The sequence below is a fragment of the Orussus abietinus genome, unplaced genomic scaffold, assembly GCF_000612105.2.
Source record: "Orussus abietinus isolate OABI.00-Male unplaced genomic scaffold, Oabi_2.0 scaffold10, whole genome shotgun sequence".
In the NCBI taxonomy this organism is placed as follows: domain Eukaryota; kingdom Metazoa; phylum Arthropoda; class Insecta; order Hymenoptera; family Orussidae; genus Orussus; species Orussus abietinus.
Window position 1 is genome coordinate 1,451,562 of NW_019396009.1, and position 27,530 is coordinate 1,479,091.

At 47.1% G+C, this 27,530-nt stretch overlaps 1 protein-coding gene across 3 annotated transcripts in view; it reads left to right on the forward strand.

The window, feature by feature from the left end:
- Positions 1 to 27,165, forward strand: part of LOC105699862 (protein eva-1) — a 115,045-nt gene extending 87,880 nt beyond the window's left edge. For 2 of the 3 annotated variants that reach the window (XM_012425243.2, XM_012425244.2), the window contains exons 6-9: positions 11,068 to 11,289; positions 20,120 to 20,359; positions 21,508 to 21,739; positions 22,056 to 27,165. In XM_012425243.2, coding sequence (XP_012280666.1) covers positions 11,068 to 11,289; positions 20,120 to 20,359; positions 21,508 to 21,739; positions 22,056 to 22,278 — 917 coding nt within the window. In that variant the 3' untranslated portion in view covers positions 22,279 to 27,165. The remainder of the gene's footprint in view (positions 1 to 11,067; positions 11,290 to 20,119; positions 20,360 to 21,507; positions 21,740 to 22,055) is intronic. The other variant, XM_023434388.1, reaches the window with a different exon arrangement.
- Positions 27,166 to 27,530: the final 365 nt, after the last annotated feature.

The window sequence follows — 27,530 nt, forward strand, 5'->3', positions numbered from 1 at the left end:
CGATTACTAGCCACTGATCGCTTTGGGGTAACTTCTCAACAAGTGGTCGAACTCGATCGACCTTTTAGCCTCCCTCGACTGCCCCCTCGTTTCTGAGTTTCGCTCCAGGAGAAAGCAGGCACCCTCTACCTGAGGGTGCGCCAAGTCCCCTCGAATCTGGAAAGAAACTGCTGATTAAATAAATTCCCAGGGAAAAATTTAAATCCAGTCCTTCCTCGACCGAAAGAAGTACGCTCTTCGAATTTCCCTCAATTTGGAGAGTCGGGCGATCGCGACGTGAATTTCGAAATAAGGGTGGAACTCGGGGGAGGCCCCGAAAGACTTAATCCTCTTTCCGATTGCGAACGGCAGCGTTCAACTTCGGAATAACTTCTCAACAAGTGGTCGAACTTCATCGGCTCTTCAGCCACCCCCGCGGTGCGTTTCGCTGCCGGTTTCCCTCCCGGAAGTTCCGCAATTACGGGCCGCGACGTCAGCCCTTGCGGATCCGCCCTTTCGCCGATTAATTCTCCATTATTTGTTGGCTGATTTTAATTAATCCGACGGTCGAAGAAAACTGCGACGATTGCGAGACGGGGCGGTTCGGGGGATGCGAAACTTTGGAATAAATAAAGCTGTTTTTAACGACCAATCGTTGCTCCACCCTCGTCAAAAGAACTTTCTTATCTGCCTTTCTGTTCCTCTCGTTGCATCCCTCCTGCGCTCCTTGGACCACTCCACCCCCTCCCATTGTTCTAGCGTTTCTTCCCAACTTCCTTCCGCTTTGTTAAACACGACGGACGGAAACGCGTAGAATAAATTCGCCCCCTCGCGAAGATGGGTACTTTTTCCTCTTCCTTCGCTTTGACAACGTGCAATTACACGGCCGAGAGACTCGAGAGGGGTGGAAACGCGTTTAAGAGTGTTTGAAATTAAAATTAACTTTCCTTGGTATGGATTAATTAAACCGGGCGATGTGTACGAGATCGGGAATACATGGAGACCTGTCTGATGGATCGAAATTATTGAAACCTTCCCCTTGCATCGACGTTTCAAAATGGAGTCAACGGCACCCCTTGACCCCCCCGTAATAAAAGCGAGGTACATGGGGCGGTTAAAGGGGTGGAGAACACCCCTTTGTGTCTCGACGCCCTGGAACCATTCAGGGGTGTTCCCGGAAACTGTAACACGGTTTCATGTTAATCCGGTATTACAGCCGAGGACGTAATCTCTGAAATTACCCAGCAGCGAGATAAAAATGAAGAAGAATTAAGAAACCTTCGTTTCAAGCTTTAATCCCGACTGTGCCGACCTTAGGAGGGGTGGAACGCCCGTTTCGGTGGGGTTAACCAAACCTCTTCTAATTTATTTACCCTTTTCATTTCACCCTCGGTCAAATGCGTTTTGCGGGAGCCAATTAAAAGTCAGGGCACGTCCGGGGTGCAAATTGCCGGTGGCGCGGTGAAAAAGTGAAGAGGGGAGATTGACGCATCTGAAGAGTGACGGATTGATGGCTTGACATTGTTTTTTCGGGGTTTATTTGAAAATTCTACCGCCCAGCTACGTTGTAACGCTGTAACTACCGACTGACGTAGTTAAAACAACGTACCATGGAGAGCCGTCGACGAGGTTGGCCGAAATGTCCGCGTCACCCGCGTGCGGACGGAAAAGGGGGGACGAAGAAACGTGGGAAGGGTGGATTATGTATATACCGGGCGCGGGACAGCAATTTAATAACTGGATGGAATATTTAAATATGCCCCCGGGTGGACGGCTGATTATACAGGGAAAGGGAGGCCAGGCATAAAGCCACGGTATTACCGAAACATACATCTCGCCTGGGCATTTCTCTCGTTTCGTGGCCACTCTTTACGGCAAATGCGTCCGTTCTGGCCTGGAATATGTAAAATTCAAAATTCAAAATTCACATTACTCGCAGGTGTAGGCGAGTTCACGTGTCCCTTCTGTGCTCGCGAATGTAAATACGCTCCTTCTGGGGATCTTCCATTCGATCCTTTTCCTCCTTTCTTATCATCCTAAGGGAGAAAAAAGTGCGTAGAAGGTATTCGGCAAAACTTTTTAGGCTACTTTTATGCAGATCAGGAAATTGAAACGGATCTTTAAGGGAGAGATCCTTTTCTGGACCTCTGGGAGGTGTCCCACATTTTTGCTACATTTTTATCCCGGATTTTTCGGTACTCGGTACTTCATTTCGCCCCGTGTCAATATGAAGGGTTTTAATTGCGCATCGATATTTACTGTTGATGCCGACGGTATTGATTCTCGAAACTTCCGATTGAATTTGTTTCAAAACTCGGACTTGTAGAAAGTCAAAGGACTGACTGACGGCTTTTGATTATCCTCGAGTTGGGACAGGGCCGATGAAACGCGGTCGGTATCCAGGCAATGCAAGTTTACAGGGTGGAGGGCCTCCACTGATAAATATCGGGACGCCATTACGTTCTCCATGAAAGTGTTAATTTTGATTTGAATTTTCAAACTGAAATTTTTTCGTCCACCGAAAATTTGGTGCCAAGAGAAGGACCCTTGAATATTAGGGACGAATTTTTTGTTCACTTTTTCTGAGTGTCAGGCACCTTAAGATGCTTTTTCTCTCGCAAGCTGTCCTGTGCTTGCAGAGCCGACAGTTCCGAGGGAGTCAAGCTTTGGGTAAAGTTTCAGCCGGTCGTCGTAACACGGTAATGCGACACCCCTTCTCGTATCCTGCGAAGCAATGTCAAAGTACACCGACAAGCCTGTCCCCTCGTTTGCGCTTTGGTGTTTCGTCGATGGGGAATAACGCGAGTACGTTGTGTTTGCGAACGACGCGTTTGTGTACTCCAGTGTCCGCAAGCTTTGAAGCTTCGTCCAGTCCTCTTGTAAACCCGATTCCGTACACTTACTTAGTCCGCCGACAGCGGACCAGATACCACTTTTACACGATGTAACCCGATAGGGATTTCTGACGAGTTTCTCAGTCGGATTAAAGTTCCCCATAGCGACGCCTTAAAAAACCAGAAAACTGCAGAGAAATTCATTCCCACCAGTCGGAATTCTCCAAAATCAAATTAAAGGAAAATTCCCTTTAAACTAGAAAATCCGTTAATTCTGAATTTCGAATTAGCGCACGATTCGTTTAGCTCGATGAATCTTTTAAATCCTATGAAACGGGGAATCTTGTAAATAAATTCGGGAAATTTCGGCGATTCGCGTCGGAATTCTCCAAAATCAAATTAAAGAAGAATTCCCTTTAAACTAGAAAATCCATTCATTCCGAATTTCAAATTAGCGCACGATTCGTTTAGCTCGATGAAGCTTTTAAATCCTATGAAACGGGAATCTTGTAAATAAATTCGGGAAATTTCGGCGATTCGCGTCGGAATTCTCCAAAATCAAATTAAAGGAAAATTCCCTTTAAACTAGAAAATCCATTCATTCCGAATTTCGAATTAGCACACGATTCGTTTAGCTCGATGAAGCTTTTAAATCCTATGAAACGGGGAATCTTGTAAATAAATTCGGGAAATTTCGGCGATTCACGTAAACGGGGGAATTTCCTGATTGGGGTGGGTCGGGGAATTCAGATGTGCGCAAAGACCAGTTCACGCCGAGGCGGTACCAAAATGGCGGCGCCTCGTTCATTACTAGTTTACCGAAGCAGCCGGTAGGCGACGAAGATAGAGGCCGGTGTATTGAAAATCGTCGAATCGAAACGATCCGCTTGAACGGGCTGTCGGGGAAATTTCCGAAGTTGCAAACGAGCCGGTCCGAATCGGCGCCGGCGAGCGCCATGGGTCGCAATTGTTCGGAACAAGTTCGCGCGGCCGGGCGGAGAGTTAATGCGACCTCATTAATGGGGAACTTCGAACTTGTTCGGGAGTCCCGCGAATCCGCTTTTACGAAAGCGGCCTTTCGAGGACGCCATTCCGGCCGAGTGTGACTCTTTCTGCCCCGACGAGATCGCTGCTCCTTTTTCGTCCCTGCACAAAGTCGAGAGGGGACAATTGGAATTGTCCGATTCCACGGCTCGAGACCGGGCCCTTTGACGAAAAGAAGCGCACCCCGCGTGGATTATAACATTTTAACGGCCCAGAAGCAATCGGGCTGAATCGGACCTTTCTGACAAACGAGACAGCCCTTTTAGTGCTCCACTTCCGATTTAGCCGGTCGAGTCTTCCGGAGAACGGGACGTTCGCCATTCGGCTCGGAATTCAGGACCCGAAAAATTGCCCCTTAAATCCCCCAGGATCATGAACTTACACGTAGACCCTTTTTAAGAAGACATAACACTGGAATCTGTAGGATGGATCGTTCAAATTTACATATATGAATTTTTTAAATCTTGTATAAAAATTGAAATTCCACTGGGGTGAGTACCTTCCTTAGTCTCTACGTTCTCGTGGTAAGATTTCAAATGATTCGGTACACTCAGTATGGAGAAAAGTTTTCATTACGAGACCCCTCGGAAGCCACTTCCGTGTCGCCTTATGATCGACTGGATATACTTTGATAAATTATCTCTCTTCACCTTATCATGGTTCGTCTGGAATTCCGTTTTCGAAAAATCTCGATATGACGAAGAGCAAGCGAAAAGGCATTTGGTAACGAAACGCCGATTTCTTCCGCCGCATTATCCAGACCTCGCAGCGATTCCGCGTCTGCGGTTTCCATCCCGCGGAACCGGGTCATCCCCGCGCGATAATTAACGAGCCGCGATCCCTTGCACCCCCGTTATCGTCGCATCCGGGGTGAGTCCGATTCATCGGGCCATGGAGCGCCCTTAATGAGGGAACGCCCTAGAAAATCCGCCTTTCCCGGCGGTCGTACGGCCGATAAATTTCACGGGGCCATTTGTCAAACGGGGGTGGATCCGCGCCCTCCACCCCGCGAAGAGGACGAGGTTCCCCCGGCGCCTTCCGCGACGCCTCTCAACCCCCGTGCAACGACTAATCTCGATTAAACGATCCCTTTCTAGGATTTTCACGGATCGTGCCATTTCCCTCTTCAGCCAATAAGGGTATTTTCCTTACCCCTGAAGGGTTCGCCGTTGCGTTTCTTATCAGTGGAATAAATCGGTACCGTCCCCGAGTGATAGCACCTCGTATTTTCATACGTTCTTTTTTCCCTCTCTTTTCGTTTTACCTTCGTTTCCCCTTTACCAATTTACTCGCCTCGTTCATACTGCAATGAAAGTATTTTACCTTTACATCGTACGAAATCCTTATCGGGGATTTTTATCCCCTCGTTGGGAGAAATAATAAACCGAACGCCTTTTTGTCGGCTTTCTCGATTTCGACGAGTCGGTCGACAAATCGATACGATTTCTGGGACCCTTAACGAATCGATCGATCGTTGCCTTCGACATCGACCACCGCGGCAAGTGCACCGGAGATTAGCCAAGCGTAAGATCAGACCAGGAGTAGTAATCACCCGATTTACGTCAGTCGACCTGCTTTTACTATCCATACCTCCGCTCGTTGACCGGCTTTGCGATCTCGACCAATCATTCGATTGACCTGCTCGCGAATCGATCGACGAGTCGCGTGTACTTTGTCTTCTTGTCTCCCGACTTGTCCACTGGCCTGCTCTACATTTACACTTGTAACTGCAACTTTTTGCTGCCAAATTAAATATAAGAAATATATAGTGGAATTTGTTTCGATTTTCGAGTGATCGCATCGTTCTATTAGCCAATGATCGATCCGACTGATGCCTCGATTGTTTGATTGATGCATTTTCAAATCTTTAACCCTAGATTAAAAGTAATAGGTATATTGTAGAAATGAGCCATTTGATTTTCGAGTGAACGTTGTGGGGTCGTCCGGGTCGACGATGTGAAATGGTCACGTCGTTCTATCGGATAACGATCGATCCGACAGGTGACTTGATGTTCCGATCGATATATGCGGCATGTATGACGATGCTTAACGCGATTAGGCGAGCACGTAACCGCAGGTTACGCCGGAAGGATTCGCGGTTAGGGCCGGTTTGCTTGGTTGGGGTGTGCACGTTTGCACGCGTGTATTGCACGTCAAGGAATCACGGGAGCCCTCGAGTCTATGGGGTAATGGTCAATGAGCATCATGCAAGTGTCTTAGAAATTCTAGACAAGGACATATCTCCCTTAATGAAGCCACGTGTTTAAATTTTCGAGGCTGCACGGTAGAAAATTTAAATTATTAATCGGATTTATTAATAATAATATATGATAATTATGTGCCGGATCCGAGGCTCTCGAGGATGCCATAAATAAATAAATATAATTACACGTTTCGAATGGGAATTGTCTAGAAGAGTAGATGAGATCGATCCTTTAGATTGGCGACGGTTTCGGGTCGGATTTAAAATTGCGATTCGCAAGTCTGATTAAAATGTAGATTCGTCGACTCTTCTTCTCGAGGAGATATTTTCCAGTCGGAGGTTAATAAATCTGCCTTGCACTTTAGCCATCCCTCATTCGAGGCTCTCCTTTTCCCGAGTCCTCGCCCATCCTATGGTCTCTTCTCGTTGAGGTCCAGGCAATATCTCCCGGTCGATGGGACTTCGGGGATCAATTATTATCTCGAGGAGCACTTTCCTCGTTGGCATGTTCTGTCGAATGTCCGTCGGGGAGCTTTAGTACGACCTCTCGATCTCCGGAAACGAGCGAGGTGATCTACGTAGCCGAAATCATGGAGGAACTCCGACAAGGGCCGCCCAAAGATTCGCGGATTTTGCGTCTTGGAACTTCCTCTTCCAGGGCTCCGCTGCCTCGGATATATAATATAATACTTCCGATAAAAAAATAATATAATACTTCAGTCGGGAATCGAACTTCATTCTAAAAGAAGTGCCTTGAGGTCTTCCCTGAAGTCCTGATCGGAAAACCACGGAGAGACCAGGAAGAAAAAAAAATCCCAATCTAACCCATTTAAATTCTTTCCTGCGTAAATTCCCCTAATTAACAACCCCTGTGAATGGTTTCTAAAATTGTATTTAGATAAGTTCACTCGAATCGAGGGAAAATAATAATTCACCAGGATCCTAGGAGCCACCTCCAAGTTAAGGGTTAAGTCGAGCTTCGGAGTTCGACAATTAGTGTCTGGCCAATAAGACCTTGGGGATGGATGACCAACTTGGGAAGTACCTTCCTTGTTGGTGGACCCTAACAGCACTTGCCGGAGCTTTAGAGCCGTCCAGTTCGGGTCCTTCGATCTCCTGACCGGCGACCAGAATCTCGCAGGAATTAGCGTTAAGACGTGGGTTATCCAGATCGGTCGACTTTTCAGAAAGTTCCTGCTTGAAGATCGATATAAGTGTCCACGGGACTTATCGATGAGTGGTCTAGAGGAAATGAAACGGCCAGAAGTTTGTCTGAATGCCGATAGCTCCGTTTTCCGCATCGCGGGATGAAGGGTCCTTTACTCGGGGGTGTGGAAAATGGCGCTCTCAAGAGCTTAGCTGGGAAAGGCGAGAATAAAAAGTCATAAGTCGGGATTCGAGTCGAGTCCGAGTGTCGTTTGCGAGTTCTCCAGTCGAGCTTTCCTAGCTGGGTCGGTGCTCGCAGCTTTTTACGATGGAAAAGGCAAACACCTCCCGCGAAGATGCGCCGATCGCTCGCAAGCTGGGGTTCGTAAAAGGTTCATCGAAGTCGAGAAATCCAGCTTTCCTTCTCCCTCCCCGGTCCCCCGTAACGCTTTATCGGAATCTCTAGAGCGCTCGATCGCGAAAGCGTGAATTCCCCAAAGAAGTTTCCAGAGAGGAGAACCTGGCTGGGCGCATAACGAGTCCCCATAATGAGACACTCGCATTAACCGACTCTTAGAGCCAAACGAACCCCGAGATGTCCTCGAGAGGTTTCGAAAGACCCTCTAACGATCCTAATTGAAAGGACCATCCATCCCTGCCATTACTTCGTTTAGGCAGACCGGAAACTACTTCCGAATCGCCATTTCTCTCGAACTCGTCTCCACCAGAAGTAGAACTCATTTCCGGGAGGAGTCGGATCCACCTCCACAAGGAGCCTTGGAATTTCCTTCCTGACCGAATGAGATCCTTCCTGACACCTATCCTAGTCTCTCCTCCGGAAGCCCCCTCTTTCCAAGCTTTCAGAGAAATCTTATTTATCCGATTTTGTTTCCTCCACGTCCGAGACTGACTGATTTCCTTTCTCTCATCCCCTTAGCGTCGGCGGGAAGAAACGAAACTCGCTAATTTGCCCATTGCACGCTATTGAGGGAAACTAGTTCCAAAGACGGGGGAAAAACGGGCGTCGAGTCGTTTTGCCGAGAAGTTTGTAAGCTGGGGCTCAGTTTGCTGGCAGGACGCTTTTCGGAGTTTCTGCCTCGGGTAGAATAGTTAACCGTACCATACAACGTAGCCTTTCGGATGTACCGTGCCTTTTCCGTATCTCCGGCTCGAGCAGTCTCAGCTGCAGGAACTGTTTTTTTATCCAGGGAGTTGAGTCGTGAAATAATTCAGTAATTATTTTTAATATCGATATGCCGGGAGGACTGAGTTATTTTACGACTCGTGGGTGCCGCAAACGTAGTAAATGCCGCGCGGTAAGTCCATTTCCCGGGATTAATGGCCGACGTTGTTGTGGATCATTGTTTTGCAATGAACGTTACTCTGTCCACCGTGTAACGGTTACGAGGAACGTAATGAGTTGCACGCGCGAATGAGGTGCACCGTGGCTATAAAATTGATATACACTTCGCGCGTGCGGCGGCACCACTTCGTCACTTTCGACGTGCGTTTTCCCAGGACCATTTTGACGTTTTTCGTCCTACCCCAGTTTATAGGGGTTTTTAAACGTGTCCTTTGACGCAGAAACGCCTACGCGTTTCTTGACAATCCTATCTCCCGGGTCGATAGAGTCGGCCTCCTTTGGAGGCAATTCCATGGGACCTCGTAAACGGCAGAAAAGAAGTACTAAACTGTATCTTGTCCCGTCGAAGTCCAGGAATCGAGTGCCTGCCGATCGCGGGGGCCTCCAGGATTCTCGTAAAGGACGAGAGTCTAATTTGCCGATAGAGGAAACGCCGATCCCGGAGGATTTCGAGGTATCGATTATCGATTGCTGGTCTCCGCACTTCCGGCACGACCGGGGGTGAAGAGGCACCGAAATGGGGGTTGAAAGGCCCACGTGCGAGCTGTAAATTACGCGGTCATTATTACCGTACAGTGCTTGACCACCCTATCCGCTCGTGGACGGGATTGCGCATGAACGTATACACGATACGGCGGCTTCGTTATTGCCGAGGTGTACGGTAAGCTAACGATAACTGTTGTAAACGTTAATAAGCTTTGTGGAACACTCGAGAGGGAAATCTATTAACCTGATTAGCGCCAGCACGGGGCTGCCCCATATCCGACTGGGAATGGATTTGGATTTTGGGGATCAGAGAAAGATCGACGGCAATCCGTTTCTGCCCCGATAGAGAGGATTTAGATCCCTCTTGATCGTGGTCCTGGCAAAAAATGGCAAAAAATTCTTAGGTTGTGTCATTGGAACGAATTTGATCGGCTTTGTTTTTAGGAATTTAGGGAGTTATGGGGGAAGGTATGATAAGAAGGGAGGGCAACCTTCTTCTTTAAGGCTCACGTGAATCGGGTCCTGGTGTCGAATGTTTAGGAGGTTTAATTTCTAAATTTATTGCATCTTGATCAGGGTAAATAATAAAAATATCTGATTTATCTGGATACTCGGCCACCAAAGTAAGAGCTTCCTTCTTCACGTCCCATGCTCGTCCATAGTTCTCCAGCTCCCTTGCGACTCCTCGTTCGGTCCATACATCCTGGATAATGTCCAAAGTGCGGAAAACTTTGATATATCTCCGGTCCCTAACTCGTTCGAAATCTCGCAGATTCCGGACCTCGTCTCATCGGGCGTCCTTTCCGGGCTGGACTTGGCCGGACTTTCCCAGACTTTGCCGAACTTCCCTGGACTTCATTCAACTTCATTCTCCGCAACCTCCCCACCTCGACCGGATGTGTACCTATTCCTTTACCGGTTGAGAAGACACACCGTGACGACATTGCAAACCACTGTTGATCCCGTTTCCACCGGCATTTGCATTCGCGTTCCCGGCGAAGATTCAACAGAGAGGGTGCAGCTCCGGATCTGGACGCACCCTCTGCACAGAAGTCACCCCGAAACTCCAGAAACCACCCTCTAGTTAAACATATCTTAAGCTGTGAAAATGTCCACATCTCAAAAATTCCACGATTTTCGCCGTGCCCACAATTTAATATATCTAAACCACACAATTACTACAATCAGCGAAATATGGTATCCTAGCGTCAGCGAATGATTCCAGGATTTTTACCGTATCCTTGGTTTAAAGAAATTAAACAAAATAATTATTACAATTACCGAAATATGTCATCCTTGAGTCGGTTAATGGGGAGGAGATTAGCGAGGTTTCGTGGCAATTTAACGGGGCAGATTTCGCAGCCCTGGAGAGTGCTCGACCCTCGCGTGGAGAAACGTTAGCTTGCGGAAAATTCCTCCCCTAGGGAGGAGGACTAAACAGGGAAGAGCCTATTCATAATGTCCTGGATATACAGGAGGGTCCTTCGAGCGTGAAACTGAACGCGAAAGCGCGAGTCGTGTTTCCCCTGGCCGTAAACGACGCCCCTGTTTCCCGACGTCGCCGATACGAAACCGAGCCCCGAGAGTGTATGTAAATAAAAAGAAATAAAATCCTTCCTTCGTGGCTTGGCCGATATCCTCCGCGAGTTGGCCCCCTTCGATCATACCTCGCGACGTTTATCGCCGGGGCCGCGCGTCGCGACGCCCTTCGGGGCCGCTCGCGGAAACTCGAACGGGAATTTGACGTACGACTTTCCGCGGCATTTTTCCAGATTTTCAGAAATACACCTTCCAGGAGCCGAAGGCCGGGGGGAAGCTCCCGAATTTACGGGAGTTCCGATGACAATAAAAGCTCCCCCCGCGGTTTTGGGTCAGGAATTTGGAAATTGTGCTCCCCTCGATTTTTATTTTCCACTTCCATCTCCACGGTCCACTTGGCTTGATATCCCACATTTCCGAGATATTTTGACCGCGTGGAAAACTTATTATTTTTCCCCGATTTTATATTACAGTACCCTGGACCGTGCTGCGCGACCAGAGCGAAGGAGGCATCGAGGCCGACGAGAGGAACATGGTCCACGAGTTCGAGGAAGGGTTCGACAGGGCTGATTTCAGGACCGAGTTCAGCCCTAGTCCTAACTTGGAGGGCCCACAACCTCAGCCTAGGGATAACGCCTCGAGAAATGGCCCCACCGTGAGTTCTTCCCCTCCGAGGGCGAGGACCAACAACGACGGTGAGTCGCACATTCTTTTTTTCTTTTTCCATCATTTTCTACTTTCATATTTTTCATACTTCTTCATGTTCTTCCTCTCGCTTTCGCTGCATCTGCACTGACGCGTGACACCGCGAGAATCGCGGATATTAAGTAAAGAGGGATGAAATTAATTCGTATGAATTGTCAAATAATTAACTTCGGGCCTTTTTTAACATTCCGGCGGAGGTAGACCGCCCCTTTCCTGTGTTTTCATTTTTAAAGTGAAGATCGTGCCGCACTTTTCAGCATATTCGTCGCCGAAAGGCCGCCAAAGGGGAGGAGTAAACGACTCTCAAAGAGGGAGGGAATTTCGCGCGTGCCCAAATCTCCTCTCCACTTCGTTTGCGATCTTTCCGCGATACCGGACGAATTCGCGGGCCATTGAGAATCCCCGAAAGCCTCGTAAAGCCGGCGCTTTGATGCGGTATTCCCTTTATAAATTTACAATCGGGTTAGCAGGAATCTCGTTCTACGTTCTAAGGGAAGATTTTCCGGGGGGTTGGCGCCTTTCATGCGGACCGCGGATGATCTCTCCGCGAGAGGGATTCCTTCGTTTGGTCCTCTTTGCGTGCTTTCGATCAATCGCCGGAACCAGGAAGCACCCCAAAAAAGAGGAGGTCCGAATATAATCCCCGGACACGCGAAACCGGGAAGAACCCATTTGCCGTTCCGGTTAAAAATTGAAATCCCTCTATTTGTTCATTATCGAGCGTCGGGTTCTCCCTGAAAACCAGCGAATGTACGTAATAATTAAAACTGCGAGTCTCGGGGGCGCGATGGAAATGGAGGTGTAAAATCAACCCCGGAGGATTGGGGGGCTCAAAGTTTGCGTTGAATCCTTCGTTTTCTGACGGCCTCCTCCCTTCCTCCGTCCCTCTTCCTCTCCGTGTCTCCCTACACCTCGCAAAGTGCGAAATGCAATTAACGCGACGCCTGGCGTCGTCGTAATGGCATATCCTCGACGAATGCGCCGGATCAACCGGATAAATGGGTAATATTAGCCGGCATGTCGCCGGTTCCATTGGTACCGAGCTGCGAACAAGAGGTGACGAATGCCTCGCGAAAAGGGAATCAACCGAGCGAGATGGGGAAAAAGTGAAAACGCGGAAACGCCAACCGCTCGGCGAATTACACAGAGGCTCTCGTCGCTGGAGTTGCTGCAATTGCAGCGAGCTGTCCCCTTTTTGCGCGATTGGCTCTACCGGAAGCCCGAACGTCACTTCGCTGGGGGAGCGTTATTTTTTTTTTTTTCACATTTTTTTAAGTGGTTAATTGCGGTTTTTGCGGATTCGCCCAGTAGATCTATCGCCAGTCGATGGCACGAGCGGATTCAAATTTGACAGATAAACGATCGGGTTTCGCGGGCTCTGCAGACGCCTCCAATTTGCCGATTCGAAATTGCTGTCGGGCTTTAGACTCTTAGGAAAACAACTTCCGGTCGAAAGGCAAAATTAGCGGATTCGCGGCGAAAAGCAGTGACCGTAATTCGAAGTCAGTCGATCGATGGGGTGCAGAAATAGCGATAGGGGGCGAATAGTTGACTACGTAGGGGGATGGGAGAAACCAGATTAAAGGCAGCATCCGATTCGGCAAATTTGATTTAGGACCGAGTAATTAAGTCACAGACGTTGTGCATTGCACGCCTGGCCAAACTCTTGCGGTTTTCCGAGTTTGCGAATCCTCCTTGCAAGTCGGAAGCTCGCAAGCTCGCTTTGCAGCGGCACCTCTGTGCACTTCGACCTGGAGTTCCCCTCGAAAAATACGTCGAAAAGAATTCCAACGAATCTTTAAACACTCCACTTCCAGAATGGACGTACCATAAAATTTGAAATTAAAAATGGAGCCCAAGAAAAATCGGCCAGCGAGGAAAATTGGATGATACATCTGTACCTCTGAACGATAGGAGCGTAATTTCAAAAATCGTAGGAAGATGGAAAAAGCAACGTTACATTCAGGTTTTGGGTTCAACAAGTAGCCGAAATGCTCTCGGAACTTTCACCGCTGGAATCACTATCCGCGTAATTTTAGGCCGCTGCTAGCCGGGGTTGGAAAAAAAAAATCCCCGAAAAAAAAATGCTCCCGCGCGGTTAATCAAATTCCACTTAAAAAAAATGAAAGAGAAGAAGAGAGGAGAAATCCACAAACCCAATTCCGGGAGTGCCGTAACCCCAGTCCTGTGGTCAATGGGGTGGGTCGGTTTCGGGAAGGTCGAAAGTCCCGAAAATTACATTGGCTCGTCGGAATTTTCGGCAAAGTACGAGTCTCGCGCACATACGTCAACGAGGTCTGAAAGGACGGGGACAAAGCTCGCCATAAAGCTGCGGCCCTTTTGTCCCGGAAATGGAATCCGACGCGGAAGAGGCGTCGCGACGAATCCCGCCGTCGTTTTCGGAACTACCGATATCTCCCCTGTAGCCGGTAACAGTTAGCCGGGTAAGCTGGCCATCCCTTTAATTAGAAGTCTGAATTATTCCCCGAGTCGAAATTAACTCGAACGGACAAAAGGGCGAGGGAGAAAGAGACGAGGAGTAAAACGGAGAAGAAAGGCGAGCGGGGAAGAAAATCCAAAAATCTACAAAAGAGGGATAGAGGACCGAAGCGCTGGAAAAATAGGAGATAGAAAGCAAAAGCGACGTGGGGATGGAAAATGAAAATCCCGAAGAGCGGAATTTCGGAACTCGCAAGGGCAAGGAATATCGAAAGTGGAAGACCCTTCGCCACGTTCGTCGCATTTCGATGTTGCGTACCTACTGTACATACTGTGCGCACTTTCGGGGCCATACGTGCAGAAAATCGAGTCCCTGCTCTCGTAAATATACCCGAGTCCTCGGTGGCTCTGTTAATGCACTTCGGGAGGACTTCCTGGACGGTGAAACAATAGGGCCCACCCCCAGGAGATGAAACGACCTAAACGGTTTCGTAGCAATAATGAGAAAACTTAGGGAGCAGCTGAGGGAATAACAAAGTTAATGCGGTAGTAAATTAAACGGGGTTTTAATGCGACACCGGGGTTACCTCTCAGGTGTACCGCATTGGTTGGTTTTTTATTTCTTGATTTTTCATCGCCGGAATGAAAATTAACTGGGTGCTCATTAATTGGCATTCCATCCCTTCGACCCTTTTGATATTTTTCTGAACGATTTCCCCTGGGAATATTTTTATCTGAATTTTTTCCCAAGCTTCAGCGACATTTAATCTTGGGATAGATCAGGGTGTTCCGAACTTGCACTAGATTTACTGACGTGTGAAATTTCGGGAACGCGCCGCGAGCTATTTTGCGAGATTATGCGACGCGTGTCGATGTCACGCCGAGGTCTTTCGGGGTGCATCATTAGGGTTAAACCGTATGCAACGAGAAAGAGACCCGCAGGTCGCAGTGCTCCCGACTTGTCCAATTAAACGGTAGGTGCCTGGCAAATGTTCCGAATTTATCTGGCGAGGCCGCGTCAAAGGTACATTTCGCGCGCAATTTAGCGGGATGCGTTATTTCGCGATGCAACGCTGCGTTTGGATTTCCAGATGGGCTGGGCTGGTTTATCGAGGAGCTGCATAACGCCCGAAATTGAAATCCCAGGGAAGATCCGCCCCAGATTGCAGTTACCGAGAGTGCATCCTCGGCCTCTTGCACACCTGATGCCGGTTCGCTCCATTTAGCGTATGGAAGGATTTATTTTGCAATAAAAATGAAGTCATACCTTCGATTAAGCTTGCATGGAACTACGTTTAAATGCCGTCAGTGCAGATGCAGCGGGTCGTCGTGTTCACACCTTCGATTATATGCACGAGGCTTTAATTATCTCTGTCACAGCGGGTAATAATCGTTTATAGTGTGATGTAATTTTCTGGTGCATGCGCTCTGCTGCAGCGGGCTCCATATCTGGTGCAAGTGCATCCATACGTCGCTTACACTCGTTACTCGGCGTCGTTCGCGAGGAAAATCGCTCGGTCGTGCGTCACCTCTTTTTACGCTTTTTACGTGCTTAAAGAGATGTGAATTGCATTATGTCTATTGTTACCCTGCTCTACTTTTACTCACTGTCGATCGTCTATCGGCGTATGGGGACTGGGAGGTATCAGCGATCGAACACTCCTCTCCCAGGCCGAGTCCTAATTTCCCAGGTTACATGTCTCCTAATGAATGTTACATGTCAGACGTATCGTTAAATATGTAACAGCCGAACGTGCATGCGACATGCTCGCATTTAGGTGACGACATAAAGCGTGACGTGTCGGGTATCGATCGACAGTACTCGCTGAAATGTCCTTTCGAGCTGGATTCAGACGCGTTTCTTTGCGAAATAACTCCATTCCCGTGAGATGAAGAGATAGAAAATAATTTTCAAAATAATTCGCACCATGGACAAAGAAATCCCAAATTAAACGCGGAGGTGCTAAGGACGTCTCGGCTCGCTTCGCAATTAAAGAGAGCCGCGAAACGCGGAAAAATGTTCAATTCATTTACTTTCCTGCTTTTGCGACGTACCTGAACTTCATTTTCCTCTCGTTATGCACATGCCCAAGGAGGGTGGTTAGCTTTATGTGACGCACGCACGCTTAACGAGCTCTCGTTAAATTGCACCTCCGCGTCATATCAGAAACCTTTCTGGCTAGTGCACAAAACGTTATTTTGCACCGGGGCGAGATTCGTTTGTACGCAAAAATGGCGCCTTTTTAGCGCCGATTTGTGGGACACTTTTCCAGGACCTTTGGATCCTTTATGGCCGCGAAATTGAGGAGAGAGAAAAAAAAACGCGAGATTTCAGTACCACGAAACCACGTTTTTCCTTAATTTTTCAACGGCTAATTGTCGTTGCAACGCGCTCGAGGGTTATTAAACCAAATCATTGCATTTGCAATAAGTGTTTCTAATTAGCATGCGTCCCATTTCGCGGTGATTGTCGGCTGAATTTCAGGCTCGCGGGCCAATTTCCGCGGTTCCCAAATTCGAAATCGGCATTACGAAGCTCGGCCCGATGCATTTTGCATCACTTTACAAGGCAGATCGCAATGTGCCCGCAAATCCAAACGATGCAGTATTGTCTGAATTCGTACCGACCTGCTCAGATTTTGGAACAAATTGGAGCACGAATCGACTGATTTTCGATTTGATCGCGCCGGATTTTCCTCCGAGTACTTGCTCGCTAAAGGTCTGAGGATTTGTTGAAATTAATTCTAAAAGGATTAAGGGAAGAATCGTAAAATAAAAAGTTCCCCGCGGGAGTATACGTCAGTATTCTTAACGCGGGAATATCGCGAGGGAATTTATGGGGATTTCTCGCGAGGCAGGGTAAGGAATAAAAAAGAGAATATTAAATTTCCTCGAACAGCAAGTTCCTCTAAATCCCCCGGCAAGTTTGGCGTCGCCTTAAAAGCGCTCTTATTCCAGCATATGGAGTATTTCCTTTCGTAGCCGCGCATAAAAGTACGAAACGCCGCGGCCCAAAGTTCCGGCTCTCTTCTTTTTCCCCCTCTTAAACAAGTTATGCCGGGCTTTTCTTTACACATTCGTTACAAAGGAATCGCGGCGAGGTGGTCTCATTTCGCAACTTCATACGCCGGGGTGCATAACAAGTCATAAAGAGAATTTTTGAGAGCACGTCCCGACTTTTCTCCCGAAATAATCCCCTCGGATCGAGCCACCCCTCGCCATTTAATTCCGCACTCCGCGTTTCCTCGGGCTCGGTTTAAACTTCCTCTCGAAATTCAATTGATTAGCCCTGATTAGCGCGACACGCGAAGTTAGCACGATGATTCGATACTTCGTGCCGTTTATTAAATACACCCCCGCCAGAGGGGTGCTTCATGGACGAACAAGGGATGCTAATTGGGAACATTTGTTAACTGGAATTATCGCGTTTCGGTGCCGCCTAACCTCCTACTGAGAAACGGACGAATAAAGAGGATTTTAATAAATTGGACTCACTTTTTTAACGTCACAATGCCGTGTGAAATTTGATTTTGTCATTTTTACGGGGAGGGGAAATTTATCTTCCGACTTAATGAACAGACGGTACGCTTTCCCGAGCCGGCGGTATGAAAATGCTCGGTGCTCACCTTCGTTACCATCTGTACTCCTATCAGCGCGATAAGTGCCACTTCCCGAATGAAGTTTGTCGTTACATCACTCTCGTGCGTAATCCACTGGTACAGCGAACCCGCGTATCTCGATTTGCGGAAAAAGCAAATATCGTTCATAATTCGCTCGTCGTTTCACATGTGTTGGCCCATTTTTACGGCGTCGCGTCAACCACTGGAGAGCCCGGAATTACTGGTATATTTCATTTATTATTTCGAAATGAATTTTCCGTGCCGGCTGCCTCATTGATTAATCGTCGGATATTAACAAATTCACCGGGAGTAATAACTGCTTTGAAACGAGACGATAATTGCTCCGCACTCGGGACGGTCGTACCGAAAATGCGTATTTAATTAGGTTCATTCGTGATGAAAAACCGTGATAACGGTACAGTATTTACGGGGAACTTTGCAAAAATAATGTCTCCGGGTAAAAAAAAAAAATCGGAAAAAAACGTAAAAAGTAACAGGGGATCGATTAATCTCGATTTTTGCCGGGCTTTCGATGCGTCCAATTCCGCTAGAGGGTAATCGCTTCACGGAAGTATTCAAACGACAAATATGAATGTTACATGTCAGACTCTTTTAATTCCGCAGGTATTGCTCGTGCATTTTTCGGGCTTTGTGCAGTTGCACGGTGACATGTCGATGCCTCGGGCTCGAAATTAGAGGAGGCGTGTCATTTGTTATCGAAATGAATTTTCCACGCCATCCGCATCGCGAAACGAAGACGAGCAACGAGCAGACCCGTGTAGAATTTTTTTCCCAAAATTTTGTCAAGGTGTTAACGAGTAGATAAACGAATAGCGTAATCAAATTCGATATTTCTGTCGTTACGGAACGCCGGGATCGGATTTTCACGAATTCATTTATACAGGGCAAATTTGGATTTTCGGGGCCGGGTGGAAATTTCGCAGTAATCCAAAGTGCACTAAATTTCACATAGCGTTATTAACACGTGTCATCGCAATAAGCGTTGTTTCCGGAGCGGAGCCTCCGCAAAGTTTGTTATTGTAACGTTGCCACGGGTGACCGCAGAGCAAACGCACAGCGCAAAGAGTACACATTTCAGCTCCGTGAACGAGCGTTGGGGGATATTTTATAGGTTTTACGGTAGTTTACGGTGGCCCGGCTCTCGGAGTCGGGATTGCTCGACATTTTGCATTTATTATGGAAATGAATTCCCCGGGAATTCCCCGGGGAATATTAACGGATTCCGGCCAAGTCGCGGCCCCCCTCCCGAAGTGGCTCGATAATTACTTTATTGTCCCCATTTTGCGGCAGAAGTCCGCGACGTCTAAGCGGAGTGCAATTAGTCCTTACGCGCCGATTACCGCGAGGATTGAAATCCGGGAATTAAACCGCGGTAATGGCAATCGTAATCCCTCACTATCGGGGGTTGCTCCCCCGCGTAAGGGAAATCCTGCGGATCGGCCGCGGGTTTTACAGATTTCCCGGCGAGTATCGCGGGAAATTAATTCCCCCGCGGATTATTCCGCGTGTTGGCGGATCCGCGATAAATAATAATTCATCCGGGAGTGGGCCGATAATTGCTTTATGCTCACCCTGGACAGGTAATTTATAACGAGGAACCGAAATCGAGAAATCCTTTGAATCGCCGAGTTTCGCGACTCGGTGCGAAACTACTGGATGGTCGTGGTTTATTTGCACAATAGTCGAGACCACGTCACGAGGTCTTTTCCGATCCTGCGATTATCATATGGACTTATCAGTTTGCTCCCGACGCTCGAGAACGGAGCGTCTCGACGAGAGCGTCGCCGCGAATCCGCTCTATCTGCCAGGTGAAACGCTTTCTCGAATCCGGTATTTTCAGTCTCTCGCGTCTCTCCATATATCCGTCGAGGGTGTCAAAAGGAAGCAAAAGTCCTCCAATTCGCGGATATTAAAAGTCCGCCAGGGATTCATATCGCGATAATTGCAGAGTGCGCCAAAGGAGTGACGTCGAGGACCTCTTACGAGCGGTGCCGCGTGATGTCGCCTTTGTGGGAATCCGTCCCGTCGATTTCTTTTTCTTTTTTTTTCTTTTCGACGCTTGTAAAATGTGTACCCACATCCGCTAAGAATTAACAATTCGCCGTGCACTCGCTTTGAGCTCATGAAATTTCACCCTGCTCTCTTTTTCCCCTCTCCGGGACACACGGTGCACCCTCGTTGGTCCATATTCACCGGTCCCTCTGTCCCTCCACCGCGTGCAGTTGCATCCCCCGAATTTCCCTCTCTTCCTGTCTCTCGCGAGTAACGAAATAACGCTCGCAATTCTGGGATTCTAGGTGATTACCGAGCTTTATTTTCCCCCGATCCCTGCTTCGCTCGCCCATCATTTATCCCGGACACGTACGTCTGTTCGAGTCGACGTACGTCCGCGGGTACTTCTGTAAATGCGTGCGCAATTGTACATACATGCCTACCTACGCGCGTACATATGTACAGGGAACCTGTCCGCACCTGCGACTAAACGACGTTCCGTCGAACGATAATCGATTCTCCTCAGAATCCAGATTTCCTCCGGCATGTTAATTACCCGCGATAATTCCCCGGCGTGAATAATTTATACCGGCTTTCTCTTTGTCGGTAGGAAATTTATACACGTCGAGCCCGACTCGTTTATTTACCCGGCTTTTCATTGCCGGTGAATTTCCTTTAGCCATTTATTATTTATTTATTATTAAATGAAGTGACGTGAATTATTTTCTGATTTTCCCGGGATTTTTAGTGGACGCGCGGTACAAGTTAAGCTCTGTCGGTACGGTGGGTAAAGCTCGCAAGCACGTGCTCTTACCGACCGACGTTACCACGGGGATGATGTTGGGCGACAATGGGGTTAATAGTAAGGGCGAACCAATCGCCGTGTCCCCGACGAATTGCACGACGGTCGTCTACGCCTTCCCCGAGGAGGATCGCGTGGTTGTCGGATATCTCAATGAATGGATCAATGCCTACTCCTTCATATCAAGTAAGTACACCCAGAGACCCTGGATATCATCAGCTGATCGCGTCAGACTTGACGGTCGATAACGAAACTGCAGCCTCTCGGTCGGCAACCTTCAAAAGCTGCTCCAGAAACGAGCTTTTTACCATCCCTCCCAAATTACACATTTCTGGTGCCGGTAACTTAATCACAATTACTATAAATCTTTAAATTATCATTTTTAATCGGTCCACTTGCGGTATCAAGAAATTCGAGAAGTCCTCCAAAAAGCTCGCGTCTGGACCACTCGTACACGGTTCCCTGTCTTATCATTCCCGAGACTGTCGATAACGTGGAAAATGTCCCTAGATAAAGCTCGATTTACCGATGTGTCGTGTTCCTGTGCCGATATATGCATTCAACCTGGTCCACAACCATCTGATAAACAGTTGGGATAGGATCGATCCACTTTCCTTACCGTCAGATGTTATCCTAGAATACGTATCCTCTGATAAGAACCTCTAAGGAAAATATTAGCTGAGTAAATTGATTAAAAAAATTCTGCAGAAATCGATGAATTCTAATTAACGAGGGAAAATGTTCATCGACTCGTTACGATGGATGGTACTGTCCCATTAGATGAAAGGACAGCGTGAAGTGTATCGATGTCGAGGTGTAAATTGAATATAATTAAACAATCATTAAAAAGAGATAGAAAGGCTCCCTTTTGATCAGCAGTTCGCTTTGCATTTCGATTTTGTCTGGCCTGATAATTTCTCTGTGGAATCGTTTCACTGGTCTCTAGAGAGTAGTTGTGCATGCGATTGACTATTTGCGTGGATTTTCATGGAATTACCTCGACTGATTGGAACAGTACTTTCGACGTTTATATCTGAAAGTTTAATTGATTACTTCCGGCCCGATGTAGCGTCGAGCGCCGATGGGATCGCTGAATAAATAAATGTTGGAAAAAAAATAAATGGAGTTATCGTATCGTAGCCATCCGATTGGACGTATTGTATCCGTTCCTCTGCATGCTGCTCATTGAATTTTTACCCATCTTGCTCGTATTTCACTTGTTCAATTCTCCGTGGTACGAGTAATTCGAGAAATTACCTCTGCCACGAGGAGGTCTTTTTATCATATACACGACCTGCCGAATCCTCGCTCTAATTGCAATTGAAATTTCACAGAGAACCAGGAAAAGTTCTATCTCTACGTGATCGTGTCGGTGGCTGCTGGCATTTTGCTCTTTCTGGGCATCATTATTGGCAGACTGTTGGTCAGTCGTCATCGGGCAAAGAGGAACGCGAAGTTCCACGCGAACAACGAGACCCTGCCGAATGGGTTCACCGACGACATTTCCGAAATCGACGCCGACATCGACCTGACGACGCCAATTCCTGTGTCGATGAACGACGCCAGGTGAGCTCGGAGAGATCATACATCCATACAGAAAGAAATTTCCATATCCTTACGCAGTTGCCTTACGTCATTGCCTTACATTGGATTCAAAAATAGTCTAAATAAAAGCTATTTACAGCCCAATGATGTTTTCAAAATCACTTTAAAATGGTATATAACAAGGACACAGAAGAAGAAGCTCTATTCGAACTTGGCTTAATCTTGAATAGCAAAAACTGCGATGATTTTCTGAACATCCTAATATTTCGTATATCTCTGAGGATTCAAGGTGTTTTTTCTGCCGACTCAAATTTACATGCGATCTGTCGCTTTTCAGGACACCGGAAACGCAATTGGCGGAGCGTTTACACGGGGAGCGGTATTACGTCGACTCGAGGATGCCGTTGTCCACGGCGCCCGTCCATGGGACCCTCCACCCCATCAGCTCCGGGATGCGAGTAGATCTGGGCAACCACATGGTCGGGACGGACAGTCTGCACACGATCCTGCGAGCCGAAAATCCCAGGAGTCTCACCAACAAGAGCTACTATTACGGCTGACAAGAGGAAGGGGTTGCCCCCCGCGAGGGGCGACCCCATTCCCTGAGCCCCGTGCCGGAAGTCAGCACCAGGAAGTACTGCTTCTAGAGGGCTCGCCTCGTGGACGGAAGACCCTCTTGCAAGACCACTTGCACACCATGTACATACGTCGCGATGAACCAGGAACCATGGTACCAGCCACCAAAGAAGAAGGACCTCCGACCAGGACCCCCTGGAGAAGTGGCAAACCATGGACAATTAACACTAAACGTTCTCACCAGGAAGAGCAGTGACTGAGAAACGACTTGCGGAATTGTCCTTTGTACATACACTCACGCGCAGTGGGTTGAAGTGAGATGAAACGATGAAACAATGAAATGATGAACGATATGGGGCGGGAGGAGACTCCCCTTTAGGGTCGCATTGAAGATCATCGCAATCCAGGTGGTAATTCTTCAATGAGAGGACCTGGAGTCCCTTCTGGATGCGCAAAATGTCAGCTGTATGGTGGAGGAGTGGAGATGAATCTGCTAAAGGATGTGAAGTGCGAGAGCATGGCGCTGCCGTGTACATAGGAGCCTCAAAGTCTGGAATATGAGCTCCACGGTAACGCTAAGCCAATTACTCCGTGTATATACGTTATGACAAACCGTTCCGATGAGAACAGTGAGGGAAGGCTCATCGAGGGCCACCCGAGATGGGCGATGCATCCCCGTCTTTGCGGGGGATCCTCGCGCTCGATAAATCACGAGATAATTGGCAAATCGGAGCACCTAGACCGATCCTCGGGTATGCAAAATGTACACCGGCTCCATGAACTCCATGGAGTTTCGACCGAGGCTTAATTAAGGGGTCTACTGTGCAGGAGAACCACAAGACTCGATCCCCGATCGGTGGAGTTCACTCAAAGCGAACGGTTCCTTGAGGTTATCCTGTGTACGAACCTTGGAACTCCTTGGGAGAACAAGGTGGTGCACTCAGGGCCTGGTTGCGGTCATGGCGCGATTGTTTGAAGTATATGATATTGTTATAAATAAATGGAAGACACGTTTCTGGCGCCAGGGTCGCCACCAGATCCGGGGAGCCGGCAGAGGACCCTCGTGTATCCTCGACGACGTCGAACTTAGTTTTATCAAGGATCTCATGAAATGGACATTTCATCCCTGCACTTTCTTAGGGAATTACTTAATTTATCCAGAAAGACGTTTTTATAGGACGCGGATCGAGTTTCCGGTGATTTGGGGAGTGGTCGGTGAAGGACGTTTGCCTTAAATCTTGATCCAGATTTAGAAGGGCGCGGCGCTGATGAGCGAATCGTAACGCTTTGAGTGTTTCTTTGATTGGATCTATCTGGACCATGGATTATGCCGAAGGGGTGGAAGGAGAGTCTCGACTTTGACGCATCTCGCTGCTCCGAAATGTGGACCAAGATTTATTTCTAGTTTTCCATAAGCCGGTTAAGGTGTTAAGAGATACTGCCATTAGCGGGATCGCGAGATGCGAGGAATTCCGAAGCGGCCGATCATTGTGCGTTTACGAGACTGCCTACCAGTTTGCATTTTCAACGCGTATCGACCACGGAGGGACGAGACCTGCGGCCCACCTCGTAAAATGCCAACATTTCTTCTTTATTGCCGGAGAAATGCTCACCGCGGATATCGCTCTGTCGGCCTGGGAAAGCTTCGGGCGTGGAAGAGTAAAGAGGATAGACGCAAAATTAGAAAAACAATTTTTATCCCGACTTTTCCAGGAATTATTCAATTTCAACGACCTACGGTACACTAAAGGCATACTGAAAAATATTCTGAAAATGTTCCTAAAGTTTCGTTACGTTTATAATAATCCTTTTCTGGGTAAATTTGGTCTATCCTCTAGGAGGGTGAGCGAGTGGACTGATTTGGAGGAGGCGGGATAATTCTAAGATGTGTCGAATCTCATAAGTTAATGTGCGATCCGATCTGTACCGAGAATAATTCCGTGGGATCGGCCGAATGACGAGTACGCGTATTTGGCGTGGACTATTTTGCGGGCCGAGCTCCGAACACTAACTCCCGAAAGACTTCTGCAACCGTGTATATATCGACGTGTACATAGACGTACAATTAAGCACATGTTTACAGGACTTAAGGAAAGTAGCACGTAGGACGAAAAATCGGACCGACTCTTGAGCTTTTTCATTGACGGTCGGGGAGTATTAGTGAAAAAAAAAAATTGGACATTGGCGATTCACGGACTCGTTTTTCGACCTGACTTTTGTATAAAAGTAATCAGCAAAATCCCTTCTGCGCCGCTTCGTCGCGTATAATTTTCCAACAATTAAAACGTATTTAACAATGAATCGTTCCCGATTTATTTTCTATTAAATTAAACATCCTCATTTCCGGAAAGCCGCGTATCGTCGAAGGTTTGAGCTTCGAGATGCAAGAATTGTTGGTCCACCCTTCGAAGTGGAAAATCAGTTCCTATCAGTCATTCGCCAGAAAAATCAAGGAATCTCTTCTCGAAGCTGCTTTCCGGCAAACCGTCTACGATTGGACCTTTAAAGAAATATCCTTCCCCTCGGCCGGCGTTTTAATTGGTCACGTTAATTAAGGCTCTCCTTCCAAGAGCCACTGAATTACGAGAAGAAACCCGACTTGCTGGGGGGCAATCCTAATTGTCGTGCAACCTTTTCCCTCCTATTATTTTCGCCACCCTGTCCGTCTCTTCTTCTCTCTTCCTCTTCCCTACCTTGACTCGAGCGAGAGACTAACGCGTCGGTCTTGTTTACTCGAAAGCTGCGAATCCAGCCTCCGAGTACTGTACCAAAGATAATTAGGATCGATTGACAAAATGATAACTCTATATTCTTGTTGAAGCATTTTCTGCGGAGTGCCTGATACCCTGAAGAGGCGCGGTAGATTGCGTGCATCCCGAAGCCACGTTCAATTTCATTCGGCCTGAAGCGATTTCGGAGCAATTTCGGCAAGCCCTGGCTAAAGCTGAGACAAATTAGCTAACTTTGGCCAGAGCCCTCGCAAATCCCATTTCGTTGACCCGTTACCACAATTATCGGCTCCGATGGTCATAAGTAACTATCTTTATTTATTACCCTCACTCCTTAATTTTATCATGATTTCGATAATCAGAGGTATAAGAGCGATGTTTTAAAATCTTTACGTAAAAATGCCTTTTTTGTACAAATAGCAAATGTAAGACAAGTTTCGTCAAATTTGCGAAACACTCATGAATAATTCATTTTGGCTTTGACAACATCGCTTCTTCTCTGAACCGTCTTGAAGAGGTGCTCGATCGAGGTTAATTTTTTAATTACGTATTCTAGGAACTACCGAATTAATTTATAACGTTTTGAAAGGATGTTCGAGCGTGCTTTACTAATTAATAATTTTCCTTAGAATAAGTTCGATATGTCGGGATCATATCGCGATCTTGACAGGGCCGGAGTAAAGTAATTTGTTGCGACGCACGGATGATTGTTCATACGGTGCATAGGAAATTGTAAAAAAGAATCTGCTTGCTGGGCGAGTAAGACACGAGAAAACTAGACCCTAATTTATTCGTGAGTTTGGAGAGAATATTTTTGGCAAAGGAACCGCGTCGGTAAATTATTTTACCTCGCTCTGCACTGTCACCGGATTGCACTCGAAGTGCATCTCTGTGCATTTCTCCGACACGTGCTAGGTGTGCGCGCACTGTATCGCCACGTGCGTTAAATTAAGTAATCTTTTCTACGGAAACAGTGGGAAAAAAAAAGCCAAGCGAAGAATATTACGTCAATAAGTTTATATGTGATTATTCAAAAACCTGTACATATTGCTGTATAAAAAAAAAAAAGAAGTGCAGGTCTAAGCCCGCAATGCACCCTTCGAACCGCAGTCTCCTCTTGGAGGCACATTGCGACTCATTTATTTTATTTGATGGGCACCTTTATACTCGAGAAATAATTGTTCAACCATCGTTTAAAAATTCCTACTCGTTCTTTAGCGATCCTTATCATAAACGTGTCCTCTTCGGTTCGAAGGGTACCGATAACGATTAAGTCACTCGCGAGTTGTACCGTCTTGCATTCGTAACTGACAGTAGACAGTGTAATTTCCAAGCGACTGTAAACAAAAAAAAAATCAAGTAGGCGAAAGGCGTCGAGTCGATGTCCTGCGAAGTATTATCCTTCCAAGTCTGTATTTTTAATAAAATCCGCAATTGGACGCGGCATAGGCAATCTCGGTGCTCAAAACCCGGTGTGAATCATTCGATCAGTCTGTAAATACGAGTGCGACTCATGAATGTGGGAACCGGAAGGAACGAGGCCGTGAAAAAATTCATCACTGCCTCCGAGAGAGAATTCCTTCTCCTGTAATAAAACCGATGTCCGTCATTTCTCGTTAATGTAAATGCAGCACTCCTGCATCTCCGATTCACTTGACTCGAGAGGTGTTACTCCGGAATAAAAACCATTAAAATTGACAGCCGCGGATGAATCATGTCGAATGATGGCCAGAACTTGATATTCACTTATTTCATGATTCATCCTTGGCCACACCTGTCATATGCTGTCTAATATGAAAAATCGTACGCGAAACGATCGTGGAAAGGGAAAGTCTACTGAGAGCACAAATAGCGGAAATCATGGAGATAGTGTATGATTTATAAATCATTGATTTTTGGGGCGAAGTCAGTAATTGGTGCTCCTATGTAGAGGGACTCCTCCTTTCCGTGTAATGCATAAGTGATTTGATTATTGGACAAGGCATCCTATTTCGAGCACCAACCCATGTAAAAAGAGAAACTGCGATCGGGATAAAATATCACAAAATCGACGGCACGTGATCAATTTTTATTGAATAACGACTTAAAACGTAACCGACTCATTTTAACTGTGTAAAAAGTAAAAGCCTGAGATATAATAAATGAAATAACTGTAAATCGTATTTCTGAGTGGAATTATTTTCGTAGGTAGTCCTTCCTGCCTGGTAGAATAAGTTTGATCAGTATGTCCTCGAGTGTCTTAATAGTATGTCTATTAACATCAATGAAAAATCGCCGCTAATTTATGTAAGGTATTATGTCTCGCTCGGAGTCATAAAGATGCAATGAAAGTTATCGAGTCGTAGTTTGTCAAAATTCGTGGAAATCATACCGTAACGGAAGTGACGGAATAAACGTCATTCGCCTCAGAATGTCGTTTTGCCGATATCAGTTAAAAATCCGGCCACGAGATGATAACTCTGCTTTTGACAAGCTTCGGCAGAGCCGAGTACGAATTTGCAAGCCTG